Source organism: Pempheris klunzingeri, chromosome 10, assembly GCF_042242105.1.
Source record: "Pempheris klunzingeri isolate RE-2024b chromosome 10, fPemKlu1.hap1, whole genome shotgun sequence".
Lineage (NCBI taxonomy): Eukaryota > Metazoa > Chordata > Actinopteri > Acropomatiformes > Pempheridae > Pempheris > Pempheris klunzingeri.
The window spans coordinates 22,797,945-22,820,212 of NC_092021.1; the positions used below are offsets into that span (position 1 = coordinate 22,797,945).

Below are 22,268 nucleotides of genomic sequence, written 5' to 3' on the forward strand. Positions count from 1 at the left end.
TGTGTTCAGTCCAGCTCCTCTTGCTTTACTTTGTTAAAAAAAAAACGGTTTTATCAACAAGTGCTGTTTTTTCATTGTTTTGCTCACACAGCATAAAAAATACTGAAATAAAATAATTAATTAACCATGTACTTTTTTTACTTTTGCTTGAGTAAATTTCTCAAATAGTCATTTTCACTTTTATTTGAGTCTTATGGGAGTAATTTTAAATGTTTAGTACTTTTACTTTAGTGTAGATTTTCATTACTCTACTCACACAGATCACTAGATACGATTGAAACTAGATTAACAGATTAGTACAGGCTAAACAATTAATCATTAAATCAAATGATACATAATCATTAGTTGCTGCCCTACGTAGCTGCCTGTCATCTGTATCCTACAGGTTTATAATGAAGTTCATCACGCCGTCACTACATTGAATGTATCATTAGTTGGCAAATGACTCCACACAACAGGATTCCTTCTCTGATGTGCAGCGGTGAGTCCACAGAAACAGGCCGACTGCAGCGGGTCCAGCCCTGCAGAGCCGAGCAGGGTGTGAAAATGAAGATGAGCATGTTCATTCTCAACGCTCTGCTACATTCAGACACCAGAGCAATCTCCCCTCCGCTCCTCCCCTTGTCTCACCTGTCTCTCATCTGTTTCACTTGCCCTCCTGCTTTGCACTGTGCCTGCCTCTCTATGTCTGCCTCCACATCTCATCGTGGGTTTCCTGTAATCCGCTGTATGTTGATAGAAATTGGAGATTGAAAGTATAGTTGCTGGACCTCTGGGTGTGAGCTTTGGGGGGAAAAAATGAAGCAGACAGCAGTAGATTTGTTTCCCCTCGACCAATCCTTAATACCTTATTATCCTGCTGCTGCCCTTGAGAGAGAAATACACATTGGTGGGGAAGAGAGGAAGTTTAAAGTGTGGGTGGATTGGTTTCCTGGTGGCAAAAGTATATTAGTAGCTGTTTCCCCAGGGAACATCTAATTTCCACGCTGCCCAACACTATTAATCTTCTGTGGAAAAATAAAAGAATTTACAGGGAATAACACAAACAGCATTTATTCAAAAAACACAAGCAGCAAAGGAATGGTGTTAAAAAGAAATACAAAACAAACACCGTCAAAATGTTGCTCAGTCTGGACGAGAAAAATGTGATGATAACAATTAACGTGTGTGTTGCAGGCTCCTGTCACTGTGGCCAATGTATCTGCTCTCCCCAAGACTGGTGGGTGTCTGGAGAGTACTGCGAGTGTGACGACCGAGAGTGTGACAAACATGATGGCCTCATCTGCACAGGTACAAAACACACACACACACACATTAGAGGTCTTCATGGGTTAATAATGGAGTGGACTTGATGAAAACCAGCGCAGCCCCAACGTGCATAAATTAATTGTGGAAAAATAGATTCCTGATCCAAACAAACCGGAGGATAATAAGATTCGATCCAAAATGCAATCGACCCCGAGTGACCCTACCAGAGAGAGAACAGCAGCATGATGCACCATCAGTTAACGAGTGGCTGCTGTGGAAAACAACAATATAATAATAATGTCCTAAGAATAAATGGAAATTCAAAGAAACTAATGCCAAACAATACTTGTTTATAGACCTCAAAGGCTAATTTACAGAAACAGATGAGTTTTCTTTTTGTCCCCGTGTCCCAACAATAAAACCTTCTGTAGCAAACTGGGCCGTAGATAGAAAACACAATATCTGTGAATCAAATTCCAAAAGTTCACCAACATTTAAAAACATTTACTCGAGTACTGCGCTTCAGTGCAACTTTTAGTTGCTCTCACTTCACTTGTTTTTAAGCTCCTTTATACTTGTACTCCACTGCATTTATTTGATGATACTATTGTAGTTACTTTTCACATTAAGATTAATATATTTACAAAACAATTAATTTATTAATGCGTTGTTACAGATCAAATTACCCAACAGCATGTGAATCAACTCAAATTAGCCCCACATCAACCAACAACAGCAAAGTACTGCTTGCAAGTATCAATAAAATAAGCCCAGTATGTAATAATATAACACTGACAGGGGCAATTCTGCATTAGGAGTACTTTTACTTTTCATAGTGAAGAGCATTTGGGTCTTGGTTCCTCAGACACACACACACTCCCACCCGTATCTGCAGATGTTGTACCAATCCCACTTATATGAACAGCAGAAAAATGAAATGAGAGACCTACATTTTTCTCTCTATAGCCGTTTTATCCACAGGAGCCGTCTTCTCCCCACTGATAATGGAAATCTCTCTACATGTTTATAATTATTTTTGCCCCGGGGCCTGTCAAAATCTGGACAGCTGTTCAGAAGTGTTTCTCATCATGACTCCATGACTCCAAATGTCAGCCTTAATGTTATTCAGATGAGCACCAGTGGTTCCAGATGCAGATAAACATTGCTTGCAAAAGGGAGGAAACAAAGAAAATGTATGGCAATGTCTGTTAAATCTTCCTGATTACCATATTAGTGACTGAAGTATATGTGTGAAAATTAGCATATACATAAGAGCCATTATAATGTGGTGGGGTTTTACATGAAAAGGAAATTCTTGGATATGCAGGTAAAAAGCAGTCACTGCTTCGCCAGGTAGAAGCGATGGCGTCATCGGGGATGCAAAAATTAGTTTGGCAAGTTTGCCAATAAATTACTCGGCATCTAGAGATTTCATGGACCCTTCGAAGCTGTGGATTCTCATTACAGATACAACTGATGAGTGATGTGGAAAATTCGGCGTATTAGGAATGCTTGCTGGTTAATTTCATGCACTGAATATGATAATTTCAGCAACAAAAAGGTTTGTTTGAGCACAGGTAAAAGTGTAAAAACAAACAAATGACAACATTTTGTCACCATACCACACATTTATTTGCGTTTATCTGGAGCTTGTTCATCAGTTTGTAGATTTGCAGAAATCTTTTCTTTTCTCATCAGAGCTATGAAAGGTTTTAGTACCAGCAACACTGTCTGTTGGATTAATTAAATATCCATTTAAAACACGAGTCGGGTGCACAGAGCCTCCCTCTATCACTCTACTTTATATATGGGTGGTTCTACTGAGCTACCCATATTCTTTATCTCTCTTAATGTCAATAGAGTCCCATGAAAAAGAAACGATGACCAAGTATTATCGTGTATCCTAAGCCTGATATATCTTATTACTCTGTTGTAGAGCTCCACTGTTGTCAGAGCCTATTAAAAACACATACACTAAGTGAAACACCTCGTTGTAATGGGTGGCACGTTTTTTTGTTTTTTTTCCCATTACTATGAACAGAGGCACCGTAGTTTATTTTTAGTCCCACATACAGTGGGATGGGAGAAGTGTTTGGATGTTTTACCCTGTAAATGGCAATAACAACATGTAAACATACTCTTTGCATTTAAAATATTAACAAAGTATTAACAGCAAAAGAGCCTTTCATGGCGTAGCTGGTGAAGGTGAAACTACTATTAATTACTTTATATTAGAAAATGAAACCGTTTTTTTGTAATTATTCCTAAAACATGTACATTTTTAGTGACTCGTGGTTTCGGGGAGTATGGAAGTTGAGAAGTTTTGACAGACAGATGAAGGCATTCTTAGTGCTGGTCTTCTCATGAGATTTATTGACAATGAGAGGAGAATCGAGTAATGCCAGTCTTATCCTTTAATCAGAGGAAGGCCTGTCTAGTCTGCACCCCGGATTCAGCAGATTAACAAGCAATTCAGCCATTTCTGAGAGACGCCACCTCTCGACTCCTCCAGCTCAGTCTCTCTACACGTCAGCCTCCCTTTCCTCTCTCACCTACTTGCTCATCTCCGCTGCCTTCTTTTTTCCACCTTACTTTTACAGCGTTTTATCCTGCTCATCGCCCATCACCCCTTTTCCCCCCTCAGATTCGCCCCTCCTCCTCCAGTGATGTTTAAAGCAGGCGTGTCTTTTCAGCTGTGTGACAGGAGCAGCAGGAGTCCTCCTAACCTCAGTATACCAAGTCTGTCAGCTCAGGGAGTTTGTGATGAACTTTGAGCTACTGGATTATAAAACACCTACAGTAGAAATAAAGATCTCATTCTGGGCATCTTTTATAGCTACATGAAAAATGTCCACATGTTTAAATGACAAAGTGGGTGATTTGTCAGTGAATCCCAAAGCGACCAATACGATGGTTGTTTTGCTGCTGTGACTTCCTAATGGGTTGGACAGGTGGTTTTTCCAAATTGAACTCACATAATTGAGTTAAAGTTAGGGAAAGATTGCAGGAGGTGGGGCTCTTGTTTCGAGAAGATACACATCTGAACAGCTGTGCAGACTTTTGACGGCAATATTTCTTCTTTTGCTACTGGACATAAAATAAACATGAGTAGTTGTAAGCCACTTTTCTGAAGATGACAGCCTTTTCTTTTGATCAATATTAAACATGTCGTGTGATGCAGGTGATACAGTAAAGTCCGGGTTATCTGAGCAATTGACAAACGTGATAAATATCTAAAGTATTAAGACTTTTCACTCTTAATTAAACCAGTTTTCCCCTCTGCTGTGTGGGCACAAGAAGTGGAAAACTACAAACTGTCCTGAGCAGTGTGCAGTCAGCCTCCACCCCCCACCAGAGAGCTGCACCCAGGGAAGCAGGGTGTGAAAAGAGGAACCTTGTTAAAGGTCAGGCATGATGGCACAGCTCTTAATTCACAGCTTTCTTTCTCACATCTTCTCACAGGGAATGGGATGTGCAATTGTGGCAACTGTGAGTGCTGGGACGGCTGGACAGGGAACGCCTGCGAAATCTGGGTGGGAGCAGAGTACTGAGGAGAAGAGGACAGCGGCGTTAGAGACAAGTGGCCCGGCTGCCCGGAGCGACCAGGGCAACGCCGACGGTCACCACCGGGCTGCTACAACACCACAGCCTGGAAAACCACAGGAGGAGGGAGAAGACAGCGCTAAATATGGATGTAATTCTGCATATCACTAACGGCATTCATTCTTTTATTGTACTGGTTACAAATCATCCTTATAAAACTGGGTGTTGTAGGTGTTAAAGAAACATAAACATATTATCATGTAAACATTTGTTGCCAGTTTTATGTATAATTGTTTTAATAATGTAGAAACGCTTACATATTCCAGATGACTACACGTAATAGGATGCAGGTACATGACAAATCCAAACGTTGGAAAGAGGGGAATTATTAGATTGATATTTCTGGAATATGTGGGATGCTGCAGGGGATAATGCTGGTCTGTTTTTAACTTCTACATAGTGGTGTGTTGTTCCCAAACTGGACTGAAAGTTTGCTCGAAAGCTTGAGGCAGAGGTTACTGTTTGAGGTTTTTATTTCTTTTTAATAATAAAACATTAAATGTGCCGCATGACACAACATTTTGCATGGAAAACGATGCGAAGACCTTAATCATACATGGTTACAAATTTGTTATAACATGACATAACTCCAATGGGCATACTTGCAATGGTATATATATATTTTTTGAAAATAAATCATTTTAATAGTGCCTATTCTTCTCCACCAGAATATCAAACCAAACGATCTGCCGTGAAACCCACACTGTACTGAAGGTACATGATGGACGTTTCTCACTCAACTCATACCAGTGATAAGGTTAAATTCTAAGTGGAGGAAACAAAGAGAAGGGTATACATAGTTCAGTTGTGGCATGCTGGATGTCCATGTCACTTCAAAAGGTGGCATCAGGGGATGAGAGCTGCATTGACACAAGAGCTCAGTCACCACTTGAAAAGAGGACCGATAAGAAGTCACAAAGAAAATTTAATGTAAATTCTACTTTGGCCTTTTTCATGCTTAAACTAGCCAACCCCTCTGTTTTCTTTGTCCCATCAAAAACGACAGGTGCAATAATATACTGCACACTATATTGCATTAAGTATGTTACTGACATTACAGTACACCTTTATATAAATATTTTATTCAATATGTTGTATATGTGTATACAACAAACACAAACTGTATAGTGTAGACAAACTCGTTGCATATATGTATGTAAAATTAGCGGTACATACCAACAGTTCTTGATAGACATAGCCTACTACATGCAGTTCATCGATGCCATCCTCTCCCCATGCAACAGATGGGACAACGTACAAAATAAGAGGTTGAAAACAGAAGCAGTAAAGAAACTTAGTTGGCTAGAATATTCTTTGTAACACATCGGAAAAGAGGGGGAACAAAGCAAAAGTGATCGGGATCAGGAGACGACATCACATACGACCCGTATACGAGAAAAAATGGGGACGAACAGAGATGTACATTTACACACCTGCCATTTACAAAAATAAAGTCAGCCTTGGAGGAGCCAGTTAACTGGACTGCAGGGCCGGAGCAGCAGCCAGCCCAGCATGTAGAGTTTGTAAGAGCGGAGGATGATTGGCTGTAATGAGGACAGACCATCAGCCCCAAATACAACTTTAGTTGTTTCCAGCTCCTGTGTATGTGTGTGTGTGTGTGTGGTACATCATTTTTGTTATGGCATTAACAGCTTTGTACAGACAAATATTGAATTCTAACTAATGTGCTTTGATGTGCTAATAAAAATATGGTCATGTGTAATCCCAATAAATTCAGAAAATTATATATATATATACGAAAAACCAATTTCTTAATACAGTTGCAGTTTTATCAGCACACAGCAGCAACAATCTATTCATATTCTAAACCTTACCTAACAAAACTATTAGGAAAAAATCATTAAAGCAAGACAAACGTTATAAATTGATTGATCAGGTAGAGCTTTGATAAACCGCTAACAGTCATGATGAAAATGCGGAACAGAAAGTGCAGTGGGTTACTTTCCGATTAGCCGTGAGTGTGCTGTAGCCTACAACATGCCCATTCAACTCCCACGCCAAACTTCAGTGCTCCTCCGCTTACACAGAGTGAAGAACGATACCCATACCTTGTTCCTTATAGAAAATACATGCACGTGATTAATTCAGGGTATACGTACTTCACCAAAATGACATCAGTCAAGACCTTTGGGGGGGGGGGTCTTCGCAGAGTTGATTCTTCCGGAGACAAATGCTATCACAGTGAAAGCTTCTATGAGTTGAATCAGAGAGAGGATCAGATTTGCTTTCTTTTTTTTAAAGAATCAGTCGTTCTTGGGATGAAAAAAGACTTTGGTCATTTCAGAATGAATACATCTGAGTGTGGTTCGTCAGTGGATAATGCTACGTGTCCTCTACATGGATGTATCGGGTGGGTGAGGCACCTTTGGCCCAGTGGGGACTGGGAACCTGTTTTTGCATGCCGGTAATCAAGGTCCAAACAGGCACGTGATAGGCCAAGATGATCAGTACTGGACTCTGCATGCTGAGCTAGGAGACAAATCCTCTCATAATAATAATAATCATAATAACCATAATAATCATAATAATATCTAGTCATTTAAAAAGTTATGGTTTTTAATAGTCATTTCCCTAAGTTTTATACAGTGAAAGTGTTACAATATAAGCCATCTCTTGTATAACTGCTGCAAGAAGAGAGAACACAATATTAACCTTGCCCATGCTTTAGTTTGCTGAACCAAATAGGGATGCAGCCAGTATAAATGTCGCCTACTGGTTTTCAGCCATGTTGTTTTCTGGCTATAAGTAGACGCTGCCATAAGATGGCTGCCAGTGCTGCAGTTTTAGACCATCTGGGTCAAAGCCACAAGCCTTGCCTCATAGTCCAAAGAAGTCAGTGAGTGAGGGACAGAGGCCTACAAGGCCTAGAGATATTCCTAGAGCCCACGCTCTGAAATAAGATTAAAGAAAAATAGACTTCAGGTTTTCTATTTACCAGAGAAGGCGGACTGAACCGCTGGTGGGACTTAGATAGTGATATGTATACACCATTCCTTACAGCGCTCTCCCACCCACACACACATCTGTTTATAAATGTGTGTGTGTGTGTGTGTGTGTGTGTGTGTGTGTGTGTGTGTTTGTATGTGTGTAGGGAGCTCCTCGCATTGATTGCAGTGGAGGTAATTAGATCTTCATCAACTATGATTGCAGGAGCTCTCTGCCAGCCTCCAGTGTTTTTATCAGCTGTAAAAAGCTCAGATTTTTCCCACAAACTTTGGATGTCTGTCTGTAAGTGTGTGTGCATGTTGTAGGCAAGACGAAAATTTGGATTTTGTTTTTTTTTTTAATATACGTTTGTTTTTTTTTATGCCACATCTGTGTGAATGTGTTTCTTAGAAAATCACACAGCTCCCTTGCAAAATGTTTTTATCTTTTCTAGGTTACTTGACAAAGAGAAAAGTGTGTGACTAGAGATAGAAAGAGAAGGGGAGGGGAACAAACTCGTAAAAAATATAGGACGACAGTCCAAATATTTACTCTATCTATACAGTCTCTATCCCAGAACATAGCTGGTGAACTGCGGTATAGAAAATAGATCTGAAGGTACACAGACTCTGCTGCAACAGGGCATTATAGAGATGGGGGTAGGTTTCTTGGATGAACCTTACCGAGCAAAGTACTTGTTATTAACATGAATTCTCACAGTTTCAGAGGAATCTAAAGGCATTCCATGATCAGAGGTCCTCTTCCCTCCTGTGCTGGAGAAACTCAGCCGCCTCAGAATCCATCCGTCCAAAGTTGTGACAGCTGGAGAAAGGGAGGACGAGGCAGAGAAAGAACGAGGAGGTGCAAGAGAAGAAAGGAAGAGAGGTTCGCCTGGATCTGATCCACAGAAGAGAGAGGGTCTGGAGTCTAGTCAGGAAAAGCCCTTCCTCCATCACGTCCACCCCTCTTTCCGCATACACACACACACACACTGGGCACTGGTCAGGCGTGGCTATGTGGTGGGCTTGTCGGGCTTGCTGACAGGTTTACCTCCATTCATCACCGCTGGCTCACTTGTGCTTTTGCTGGGAGGTACTGCCGCCTTGGGCACTGTCTCTCCAACATCATGCAACGATGGCTCTCTGTACATGGCAACTGGAGGAGCACATGATAAGAAAAGAAAGCAGAGAGAAACGGGAAAAGCTGTTAGCAAAAACCTCTTGCCTGCAAATTTGAGTTTACCTGTCTGAAACTATTTAAGGAGCATAACCCTTGGCAATACTTGCTGTTGCTGCCTTTTTCTAAAGTTTTTATATAGACAAAACAAAAATCCCTCCGAACCTGCAATGAAGACATCCTGCTATTTAGAGATGGGGGGGGAAAAAAAGCTGATACATTTTTTTGCCCATGAGCTTCATGCTACTGTACCATCCTGACCTGTTTCTGTCTCCGTCAGGGCTGATTCTGAATTTAAGCACATGCTTTTCACATCCTTTCTAAAACAGCAAAAAGTGTCTCATTTTCCTCCACTTTACAGCCACTAGGCTACAGCTGTATGACAGGACACTTCAACTTGATCCCATGTTTAAATGATGGGAAGCAATCGGGCCAGTGGCTGACGAGAGTGATGGTGGCATCTGCTGGACTATCAACATTTCATACTGCACTTACAGAGCTGTCCTGCCACCTGCACTGTGTGCTTACGGCGGCAAAATAGTGAATCAGCACACAAATACAAAAAAATATGTCACAGATATTTTACATTCTGTGGTTGCACTGTTACTAAGGATGGGATCACATCATATAGCATGGGACGTCTATCTTGTAAAGTAACTAGGGCAGTCATGCCCATTGTTTTCAGATTTTACTGCTTTTGACCCAAATTAAATGTTGAATATTCAACATGATTCCTGCCGCGAAAAGACGCCGCCGTCTACAGTAACAAGGTCTTTTGCAATGTTGACAGCTGAAAAAGTGCTTCAGGTACCAAGAAGTGAAAAGAAAATGGGGAGGAAATACTAATTATGCCCCTTGAGTCCCTTTAAACACGTAAAAACAGAACAGATACCTTTGCATCCACGTCTATCCATTCTCCTCTGTGTAGTGAAGACTTTGAAGGAATTAAATGAAAAAGTGTGGCTTTCGGTGAACTGGAAGTTATCACTATATTGACATGTATGATTCCAGTTAATTATTTCCAGTGAGACACAAGCTGTCATCACTTCGACTGTTTTTAAAGAGGCTGACAGAAAGCTTTGCCACATGGTGCAACAACAGTCACCCGAAGCTCCACATCAGCAAAGCCAATAAGCTTGTGGTGGACTACCAGATTAACAGGAGGCCGCCTGTCCTAGTTATCATCCAGGGAGAGGAAGGGAGTGGAGAGGGTGGACTCAATGGAAACAATGGGGTCCAAATCAATAAAAAAAAAAACTGGACTGGACTGGACAACACTGCTGTTTGTCTCTTAGTGTGCAAGTTCATTGAGAGAAACAAATCCTGGTATGTGTACACACCCCTGGCTGATAAGGCTGATTGGGATAGAAGTTGTAGCCATGATAGCAGATAGCAGTGTTTCAAATATGGATGCTGCTGCAAAGAAGCTGCAAATTCTAAAACATGGATGGTTCTCACAAATCTTCAACCCGGCAATACAGAAGATCTATACAATCACCATAGTTTCAAGGTGGGCACCCAAGATAAGTGACTCCACTTCAGTATCTGACCAAATGTGAAACATGGTCCCAACCTCCTGCCTTCAGTTCCCTCAGTTGATAAGATGAATGGATATAAATAAGATTACTTCATTAATATATAATGAAAATAAACAATAATTAATTTTATACATATACTACATCAGGAATAAACTGTTAATTAACCCCCAACAAACCGTCTGTGTAGTTTTAAAGTGTCTTTACGTGAACTCACGTGCCCAGAGTGTCTTCTGAAGTACGTACCTTCTAATGGCTTGGGCAGGAAGTGAGCAGCTGGTTTTGTTTTTTTCACTCGGTTCCCCTTCATGGCTTGGCCCTCTTTATTGAGCCCTAGGAACCAAGCTCTCCCCGACTCCTGTTGTCTGTACAACATGGAAGAGTAGATCACATAGTAGTTCTCAAACACCGACTCTTTGAACTTGCACTCCGCTGTAAAGAGTTCCTGCAGAGACAGACAACAAACACCGACATCAGATTAGAAGAGCAGCTTCTTTCAAACCAAAAACAAAACACAAAAGCTTTCATTTGAATATAATACGTAGAAGACATTCCACTGGACTTGCATTAATAATTCATCTGGTTCATATTATGTAAGCTTCATATTTTGTAGCTGACGTTCTATGGAGGACACTAGGATAAATACCACTTTAATACAACGCTCACAATGTATAGACTAACGTTACAGCAGGCACAGAAACTACCCTGCCAGGTAGAACGGGCTTCGCACTTCCACCTGTCGTGAAAAGGATGAGCGCTGCAGAGTCCATCTCGCTAATAATCATGTCTGATTCAGTCCCAGCCTAATGACCTGCTCAGATGAAATGCAACTCTCATTCTCTCCTTGGCCTTAACCTTGACATCCGATGTAAGAGCACGCGTTTAGTCAATTAGCTCATGTTCCCGGTAGAACGTATATATTGTTAATCACTGACCCCAGCACCTCAGCACTGGAAATATCAGCACTCCCCCCCCCTGATGTCTAAGCCAGACACCCCTGGCTTAGTCCTCAATTTTTTTTTTTTTTTTTTTTTAAATTGGTCAAACCCAGAGGGGATCATTCTTCCCTAATACCATGTCTTCTATTAGCAATTTGTCTATGACTGCCTTCTGAACTTTGTATGAATAATGATAGAACTAATCAAGTGACTCCTCCATACTTTGCACCTCATTCTGGCAATGACGAATGAACACCGAGGCACCACATCTCTCTCTGCTGTTGCCCATTCATCTCCAAACAGAAGGGTAATAAAGAGTGTTTCCACATTGTCCGCCATGCCAGGCTAAAAATAAAGGCATTCATTGGGGTGTATTAATCAAAGCGCACTCATCACAATGGAGAGTTTCGCCACATCTGTTGTGTGCAGTTCACACTGAGCTGGCTCATGGAACTGCTGACTGTATATCCCATACTGCCATCAATGGTTCTCAGTGTCCTGGTCTGGAGCCTTGAGGGACCCAAAAGAAGGAATAGCTTAATTTTCACTATCTCAGTACAAAGTTTGACCTGTTGATGGCACTGGATGAAAAATAGACGATCATCAAAGTCAGCAGGCTTCATATTCTAGGTGCCATTAATGTCTGTATAAAGTAAAATTTCATGGCAATCCATCATAAAGCCGTTATTAAAAACAGAGTTATTATAAAGAGATATTTCTGGATCAAACTTTTGGATCGACCGACTGACTCACATTATTTGAATTCTTAATAGCAGCTTTCAGCAACACTTCGATGTTTCACCTGACTTTGACTTTCTAGTGACTGTGGCGAGGCCGTCTCTTGTACTGTAGCTGCACAGGGTGTTATTTATGGGCTAAATGCACGGTTTTGAACACGGGACACGCCACGCCATGATTATGGTGTAATTAGCCCTTTGGTGAATTACTCCTGTCACAGCTTATCCTCCAGACAATATTCAGCTGAAAGCAGGGCTGAGCAGGAAGGAGCGGGGAGATACTTGGGATGACCATAATGATCCCAAGAAGCACCCGGCTGTATTTTAATTGTCCTCTCTATCCTTGATTGAGGACCCAGGGGTGTTTCTGAGAGGAAGGCACAAATGCATGATGCATAACAACAGCAAAAATCTCACGTTGCAATTACAGTGCAGTCAGAACTGTCAGTGCAGGCATTGAGAGGTTACAGCGGTGATCTGTTATGTGAGATATGTGTCGGGAAGTCCTTCATCCGGACTTTGGTCTGTCTCGCCAGCAATTACATTACACAAGAGAATTAACTTCAGACTATTCTAGTGGCAAATGTAGGGATTAGGATCAAAACTATTAATGCTGCTTCTGTAGCAGACCACAGCAGCTGAGCAGAGCAATCTATTGATAGGCAGACACGTCGCAGGCTGCAGTAATAAAAAAACTGGGCCTTACACGATAAAACCCTGAGCATGAGCCCGTCTGGCAGCTTTAATATCAAATAAATAAACATTCACTCTGGACGATGCACAGGCTCAACCCCATCGTTATTCATTTTGTCGGGCACATTAGGATTTATGGTGTGTCAGTGGCAAGCAGCAGTTTATCAAATGGCTGCTTATTATGTCCAAGTTGTCAGAAAAGGATGTCTGTGTCCTGTCTGAGCAGGAGACAGAAAAAAAGATACTGCACACAGCACATACTTATATTATACTTACTATATCCCAAATAATACAAGATTTCAGAAACAATTGCCTGGGTGATTTTTCTGGCCAACACAAAACAAATGTCTTCATTGCACCGCTTCGTTTGTTAAACCAAATAACTTTTGTTCCCTGACAGAATGTTTAAACACGCTCTTTTCATGCTGAAGCAAACTCTGTTGCTGAGCCGATTAGAAGGCAAACAGTTTTACCTTCATGGTTCCCTAGGTCGCTTCAATTAGGTAATTAATTCTACTTTTTCTTCGTCAGGTGAGCTGCACCCCGGGTTGGTTGGCTGCTGTAATTAGAGACAACATTTCGACGTGGGTCCAGGTTTAGCCCAGCGCTGATTACGACACGTACAAAACAGCCTCGAGTCAAAGTAATCACACAAGCTGGTGCCAAGGCCATAATTGTGGCTAATCAAACGCCTTCACATAGACGCGCAAAAAGTCTGCCTTTGTTTATGGAGGCAGAGCAAGTGGAGGTGGTTTGTTTGTGGAATGGTGCTTGATGCAGCAAAACTGTAACACTGTCAGTCACCATAATCAGTTTGATCTGAAGATCAGAGCGGTGAAGACAGCTGACTTCAGACCCACTGTTTGTTGATAGCATTTCAAGTGTGTCAAATGTTAATGACAAGCCGACCGCTTTTATCATGTTCTTCCTTCGTCTTGCCACAAAACAAGAACGCTTAGCCATTTTTCCTCATTTGTCATCAATGATAAGTCAGAAATTGCTGAGAATCTATATCACAAATTCATTTCTCTGGCTACACACTACATGACCTAAAGTATGAGGAAGTGCCTGCACTAATCAACGCTTTAATATTAAAGTCAAATATTAAAATGACTACATGTAGCGCTAAAGGGGACAAACCCACAAAAACGATCACCCATCTCCATAGTACCCCTCAGCTGCACAGGTGTTTGAGCCTCTTCCAGCTCATTGTTTCTCTCCCCCTGTGCTCCAAATGAATGCTAAAGCTGCTCCATATGTCTTAAATGTGTAAAAAAAAGGCAACAGTTGGCTAACATGCCTGTCATAACAACCTAGTAAGGTGATAATATCTCAAGGTTGACTGAGCATCCCCGTCATATCCATGCATACAAATACATGAGACGCATGCCAAATTCTCTGATCCGTGGCAAATGACAAACAACAATGTAAAATGTTTTCAACATGAGGAGCTTGTTATAGGATCGTTTCAAAGGAGCATTTAAACTTTAGAGAAAAGGTGTGTGGCGGTGATGCCTTCACATGCCGAGCTGTATAATTCTACCCCCACATCTAAGTAATATTTTGAAAAAAAATATGGGTGACATTGAAGGAAGCAAAAGGAGAGTGAGACTTGGACACAACACACACTCTCACACCAGTGGCAAATCGAATCATTTTTGAGGCACCAAACGGTTGATTTTCTTCCCACTCCATCTCCCCGCCCGGCGCTCCACATCAGTGGCTCCCTGCAATGAAAGGGAAGGCCATAATTGACCTTGGCCACAGACAGCGTGAGGGCCAAAACTGCTCAGCCCCACATAATCAGCCAAAGCAAAAAGATAGCGGCAGAAATAAAGGAGAGATGAACAGTCAAGTGAAGGCACGGGGAAAAAAGGGAGAGACCGACGAGAGAGAAAGGAGTGTGGTCGAGGGGAAGGAGGAAAACAGCTTCTCTACAGGAAGAAGGATAGTGATGATAAAATGCAAAAAAAAAAAAACAAAGAAAAGAGGCAAATGGATACAGACAGATGGAGAGTGTGGGCGTTTGAAATAAAAAGCCCTGAAAAAGAGTGAATAGGCATTTAAAGACAAGAGAGCAAAGAGAGTCGCTCTAAAAACAAACATCCTTTGGAGAAATCACAAAACGGGTCGTGATTGCCGAGCATGACCGCATAAAAGTAGGTGAGAGGAGGCTCATACGGGGGGGGGGCCGCACATTAAAATGCAGAGTGACTGCTCACTACCCCACTGTGGAAACGAAGAAATTGTTTATTAATGCTGCCAGCATAAAACCTATTAATCCATGGAAAAAGGTCAACCTCCAGAAAGCTGAGCTGCATTCACAATGCTAAGCTGCTCTCATATGTATAAGAGTCACGTCGGCACTGTGTGCAGAACAATGGGGGCTTCGGCAGACCTGTCTGATTATCAAACCCAGAGGAGGAAGGGGAGACAGGGACCAAATGAGGAGAGTCACCGTTAAACAGCTGGATGAATTGTGTGCACAGACGGAGAGCAGAGTACAGTTTTGGTTTTCCTTTTTTTTTTTTTTTTTTTCCCAACCTTGAATGATCTGAATACACACAACATGACAGCAAGCATGATAAAACAGCCAGATTACAGCATAAAAAGAGAACGATAAAAATGGCTATTTCCAAGGTCTGAGGACACTCAGCAATCAGGTGGTTACTCAGTCATTCAAACCAAAGCCTGAAGTCAGCATTCAACAGTAATATTGTGTTAATGAAAAACATTAGGCTTAACGTTAAACATTAAACTCACTGAAGATTCGAGTGCGACAGCGTAACAACAGAGGACAGACGTCAAAGTGTGAGCAAGGAGACTTTGTGGCTGAGCCCAAAGTCACAAAGTCAAAGGAATATTTCTCTTTGTCTTCGCAGACACTTGGATCTGCAGACAGCTAAAGTGTATGTTGTCATACTTTGCAACACTGACTCAAACGTTGTATCAGATTTGAGCTGTAGCAAATTACTAGCTACAACTGATGATGATGATGATGATGATGATGATGATATCTGCAGTTCATAGGCGAATGATACCATGAATGGAGAAGATTCACAATTATGATTGCTTAGCATCGAGCCAATCGTCATCTTTCAGATTAATTGTTGTTGTTAGTGCTGACAGGACAGACTACAGAATTGATTGATAAGAAAAAACCTAAAATGTAACACGCAATTCAGTTTCAATTCCTTCAACTCTCTTTTTCCCATTGCATATTCTTTGCAACTTAATCGCAGTTTTAAACTCTATTTCTTTTAAGTATTTTGCATCATGTTACCTGGATACAAATATATTCATTTTCATATATTAGTATCTTTACTCTGCAGACAGAGAGAATTTCTTTCCTTATTCACTGAAAAAGACAAAACTAAAAACCTTCACCTTCTCATAATACATTTTGCAGCAAATGTACTATTCATTACTAATTTACTAGGTGAAATATGACTTTGTTTTAACGTCACAGCCATTCTTATCAGGCCATCTGTGTACAGTCACCTTAACGTGCTGTTGCAATGCTTCCTTTTTAACCCGAGTGAGTAAAAATATACCTTTTACTGAAGGGGTGACAAAAAGCACTGACACCTTTAAGGTGTTTGGCCACCAGAAGCACTTAAGTGTTCAATAAAGTTTCCCCCGAAGGCAGAGACCCTTTAACACTGCCCTCATACAGCTCCACTGAGACATTTTACCGTCCTTTCTTAAAAATGCTACACAGAAGTGTTCACAATGGAAGGCAGACTTGTGGTATGCTAAGTCCAATAAAGATTCTGGTCATGATCTGAGTTTGAAAAAGATATATGCTTGGGGTGTGCAGATTTGTGCTGGCCAAATAAGAGAGACTACAAAAGGTTTGTAGTGAATTCAGAGGAAAATGTTTCATGGATGCTCTCAAAACATCAGTTAAAAGGCAACTTAATATCGCAGCCAAAACAAATGACTATACAGTGTATGATGCAAACTGTACTGACACAAGTTATTTAGTTTGAGTAGTAAGAAAAGACAACATCAAGATAAAGATTTGTCAGTTAAGATTATCTGACAAATTCTCAGCAAATTATCTTTTCACTGAAGGCATTTTCTATCTAGAAAAGGATTTGTGGAGGCCATCGAATTAAATGTGTCAAAATGTTGAAATTATTAGTTTTTTCTGCAAGTGAAATCTTGAAATTTCACATTTCTTTATCATTTGCTGTTGGGGTTTGAAGTTGCAAAGAAAAATCTTAAACAAGCACCAGCTTAAACTGGCTGCAACAGCAGGCATTACGGTTCGACTCCAGGTTCACTGGGGTCCGTTTGGGTAAACACACACACACACGGAAAGCCACGCCTGGAAAGTTGTATGCCTTTGGAATAAATCATTGAAGAACACAGTGAAGTCTGCAGGGAAAATAAAGGCTTTGTTCATACTAAAAAAAATAATAAAAGAAAAAACCATTGTAGGAGAGCTTGTTGGTGAGCAAACACACAAAGAGCAACCACCCACGCCAAGATCAGTGGGGCTTCAAGTACCCAGTGTGTCTGTGCTGTGTGTGTGTGTGTGTGTGTGTGTGTGTGTGTCCACTGCTTCCGTTGAACCGTAAATTGGTGCCACACTGGTGTCAAGGCAGCCAGATTTTTTTGCTAGATTGGCTAGTCATCTCTTGTCAAGCAAGCCAGCAGTCTTCCCTGAGCACCGAGCTGATGGACATGTCTCACTCACACACACACACACACACACACACACACACACACACACACACACACACACACACACACACACACACACACACACACACACACACACACACACACACACACACACACACACACACACACACACACACACACACACACACACACACACAAAATGAAAGACAAAATGAAATAAATAGATAGGCGTTGTCGGGCAGAGTTGCAGTGTACACACACAGGTATGGGGCTGTTTCTCCTCTCTGTGTGTTTCTGTCTCTGCTCTGTTTGTGTTTTTTTACACCCTCAGGAACAGCGTCCCAGTTTCTTTTAAAGAGGAAGTGCATGTCCTCTCCTCGTACATTCACTTGTCGGTGACTCTCTCTCTTGCTGCTTTGCACTTAACCATCTCCCTCATCTCAGCTCTCAGCTCTAGTGAGCAATCATTTACATGAACAGGCTTCAGCGTGTGAGGACTCGTCTGTGCGTATTGTGTCATGTCAAACTGTAGCACCTTAAATATGTCAGTGTGTTAGTTTTGATTTTGACAAATCTGTTGGGATTCTTTTTAGTGGCAGAAGAGGCATTGCTGCTGTTATACTTTAATTTCTGTCACTGTTGTTGTTGTTGATGAACAAATTCATGCTCTTTTCTCTTTCATTACTTAGTTGATAGTCTATATAACTGATGTGATATTCTATATAATTCTTCTCGTTACTGAATGAAAAGCCCCAAAAACAAATCAATTATTAAACTATCAAGTATTATCTTTGCATTAAAGCCTGATATATCGTATTCCTCTGCACAATAGACCTCTATTGTTGTCCAAAAACTGTTAAAAGTACATCAGTTAGCCACACTTTTGCAATAGGTAATGTATTTTCTTATTACCATAAACATGGGCACTGTTCATTTTGAGTCAACACCACAAACAACCTCCTAAGTGCCGTGAATGCGTACTCTGAACAAATGTGTTAATTAATCTGCAAATGAGTCCCCAACAAAAACATTATTTTATTTCTCTTTGACTCATGTTTGCTAAAAACTGGTGCTCAGCCTTTTTGAAAACAGCTGAATATCATTTTTGTGACAATTCATTTCCTACAGATTTACATCTTCAGCTGGTTGGTTTTGATGTTTTCATGGTTGGTTTTGATGTTGACAGCTAGAAAAATACAAAAAAACATCAGCCATACACTTAAATTGTGATATGAGGAAACACATGAGTGTATGTAGAGGCCCCTGCTTTTAAAAGATAACCCCACATCTCACCACAGGATCATCTGATGGGCTGGGGATACTCTACCTGTTGTGCATCCCTAAAAGCAAGAACTGAACTGTATTTGCAACAGAATCTTACCACAGTGTAACTACAAATGATTCCCTCCTCTGGCTGAAGGATACGGTCGCACATTTTAATCAAGGCAGAGGCAGAGCAAAAGTGGGTGCAATACAATTGTAGTCTGGCATACCTGCAGTTTTTTGCCCTTGCATCTTATTGCCAATTTTGAGGCTCTAAAGCGACACCTTGTTCTGAGTGGGTGGAGCGGCAGAGCAGAGGTTGTGTTTATGCAGATGAAATGAAGTGAAGTGTGGGTAGAAATTGTCACTTGCAACAAATACAAGCACACACACATTTTCATGGTTTAATTGACACCATATATACAGTTGGAGGGAAGGAGCCTGAAGGATTCGGGGGGGTCAAGGGTTTGACAGGAGTCCAGGAACTGGTCAGGGATTGTAATGTCAGAGATGTTGTTGAAGTTTTGTCAGTAGGAGCCAAAATGTTTAGCAGTAATCTCAGTAATCAACTATATGTTAATTTTTGACCCCTAAAATAACTCTTGTGATACAACTGTACATTAAAAGTATTTACTGTGTGTGACTAATTACCGACCAATGTTAGCCACAGTTGCTTATATTACATGTGAGGGTCTTTTTTTTATTTTTTTTTTAGTTGATTAATAGTTGGAGATCTCACATAGCGGTGGAAATTGAATGAGAATTTCATATTCAGTCTCTAATTTGAATTTAAGAGCCGTTACACCAAACACCCCTTAACACCAGGGACCCCCGCGGTTAAAGCATTACAGTGAGTTTCCAGCATCTTAGATGGAAATTAGTGGAATTCAATGGCTTGAATTGTAGACAAGAACTGTAAAGCACTTTGAGATTTTTGCAATGAAAAGTGCACTATAAATAAAATCTATCGTTATTGAAAAGCTGTCAGCAAAAATGTAAATTATAAATAATGTTTCATCGAGGAGCTAAAATTTGCAAATGTACAAGTAAGACCATTCACAGGATAATCATGATAAAAGAGTTTCCCTTGAAAGCATGATTCTTTGGTGACCACGTCCACATGCACTCATGCCCAGATTAACACACAAATCAAACCAAGCAGACTACAGCTGTCTGTGTCTCTGCGAGGCACGTCAGATGTTGTTGTGGATGATGATATTATGAAATGAGGTTACCATTCATAGGCAGTGGCAGCAGTGTGGTGTGTAATCTAGATGCTAGAGCATTATGTAAGAAGAAGTAACTCTTACTGTTGGCATTATGAGCAGTTACAACCAGGTTATATCACAGTTACCGCCACATGACAGACGTACTTAAAGCCAGATGTTGGAACTGCAGTGTAGTAAATCTGAAGACCTGATAAGCAAAGCCAGATTAAAGCTGTGATTTCTTTAAAGTGCCTGGATTAATATGTAATAGGATTGAGGGTCAGAGAGTCCTGCTTTCCCTTTGGTATTTTCAAAATTTGACTGCAGAGGGGCCATTTCACAGTGTCCATCTCTCCTGAAACCTTGTTGACAAGCAGCCAAAGCACTCAGCCTGAGTGTCTGTGCATGAGGGGAAGACAGCAGAGGATTCCCCAACAGTCAGTCTGTCTCTGAGGATGGAATATGGCATGGCTACAGCTGGAAGGCTGAGTGATTCAACCAGTGAGCCAGAAAGGAACCGCGGAATCAACCGGTCTGCCCATCAGCTGCCATATTTGATCTGGAGAATTTGGTCCTGAATGTAGTCAATACTTCACCTGCGGCTGATCCAAATCCAGCTGAGCTGTCTGAAGCTCTTATGTGTTATTACAATACACTTAATCTGTCTCACAATCGAAGCCACTAAACACAAACTAGAAGCACTCTGATTGATAATAACTTTCCAGCCGCTGGGTCTCTTGCGATATTCATGGCTTTTGCACGACGACGGGCACTGTTGTGAATGATGAACACTTTGGACATGGTCGAAATCCTCCCTGATGCAAGAAAAAAATTGGCTGGAGGTAGGCTCTTAACAACTTGCAGACAGTGGCCTGAGCAGCATGTTAGCAGACCACTAAGGTTGTGATTGACACCTTTGGTTTTTACTTCTCTGAATGTCTGACACATGCAGACGTAGATCTGATGACGGAACATCAAAGTCCATTATCTGTCTTTGAATTGAGGTGTTCTGTTACAAATGACACTGAACAATATTATGCTTAAATGTCTGTCATACGACGAGCACAGAAGCCCGCTAACAGATTCAGATTCGAGAGACGGCAGCGTTTCTCTGGTGATAACTCTCTTAGCGTCCTCACTAGTCTGGTGCCACTCACCTTGGTTAACTGTCTGAGAGAAATGTTACGTGTTACATGACCACATGGAGGGGACAGATGTGTAGAGGACTGTACTAGACAAACTGTTTATTACTTAATACAACAGGAAAATGTGTCTGATGGAGTTTTAAAGTGCAGATATTCAACAGCTGCTTGTGTATTTCTCTGTTTCCTGTGCATGTGAACAGCTTCCTGATAGTATTGTGTGTGTGTGTGTGTGTGTGTGTGTGTGTGTGTGTGTGTGTGTGTGTGTGTATCATACAATAACTCCTTTTGACCTGCTGGCCTCTGCAGTGAAGCTGTGGTGGAAGCACACTAACCACAAGACTGTACAGTACAAATGTTTACATGCACAGGTCAGATTCATACTGAAATAGTAGTAAGATACTATTTCCATACAAAATAAGGGCAATGTCATACACAGATGTCTGATTCAACTACAGAATTAAATATTTAACAGTTCTGCATATGGGTTTGACACTAATGAATAGTGCTACTCTACGACGGTGGTGTATTGACAGTTTAACACACTTGTCCCTGAACCTGCAGTTTCTGGTGCTCTTGCTGTAGCTGTTGTGTTGCCTGACTAACAGTGTGAAGAGGCACATAGACACAGCGAAGAGGGGATTAGCTCAGATTTAAGAGAATACATTTTCATGATTTACAGCCTTTCTGTAAGAGCTCTCATTGTATTGATTTTTACAACTCCAGGGGTGATGCTCGATAAAATGTTAATTTCATTTCATGGGTGGAAATAGAAAAGGAAGAAGGATTCTCGCGGAGGGAAAGAGAGGACTGTGGCCATTATACCTGCAGGCTGGCAGAACATTGAGGGCTTTTTCACAGCAAAACAGTCTCCTTCCTTCACAGGCAAACACACATTTCCTACTTTGATTCCAGCAACTTGAACAAGACTTGAACCAGCAGCTCCATGGACATGGCACAAAGGTCCTTCTGAGGTCTGAACCATGATAAAATAGCTGTAACCTTGTAGGATTTCTCTTTATGAATCAGTCCTTGACACTAAATAGTATAAATGATAAAGCAAAGACAGTGAAATCTATGTATACTGTATTCACTGTGACGTTATGAGCGATGCAAGAGAAAAGAG

General features: G+C 41.1%; 2 protein-coding genes across 4 annotated transcripts in view; one reads left to right on the forward strand and one right to left on the reverse strand.

The window, feature by feature from the left end:
* The window catches only part of itgbl1 (integrin, beta-like 1), a 44,953-nt gene extending 38,390 nt beyond the window's left edge, over positions 1-6,563 (forward strand). The window contains exons 10-11 of the mRNA XM_070838088.1: positions 1,177-1,290; positions 4,711-6,563. Of these exons, the coding sequence (XP_070694189.1) occupies positions 1,177-1,290; positions 4,711-4,799 (203 nt within the window). The 3' untranslated portion in view covers positions 4,800-6,563. The remainder of the gene's footprint in view (positions 1-1,176; positions 1,291-4,710) is intronic.
* Positions 6,564-8,809: 2,246 nt separating this feature from the next.
* The window catches only part of fgf14 (fibroblast growth factor 14), a 93,032-nt gene continuing 79,573 nt past the window's right edge, over positions 8,810-22,268 (reverse strand). For all 3 annotated transcript variants that reach the window (XM_070837801.1, XM_070837802.1, XM_070837803.1), the window contains exons 4-5: positions 10,755-10,953; positions 8,810-8,952 (exon numbers count right to left, since the gene is read on the reverse strand). In XM_070837801.1, coding sequence (XP_070693902.1) covers positions 8,810-8,952; positions 10,755-10,953 — 342 coding nt within the window. The remainder of the gene's footprint in view (positions 8,953-10,754; positions 10,954-22,268) is intronic.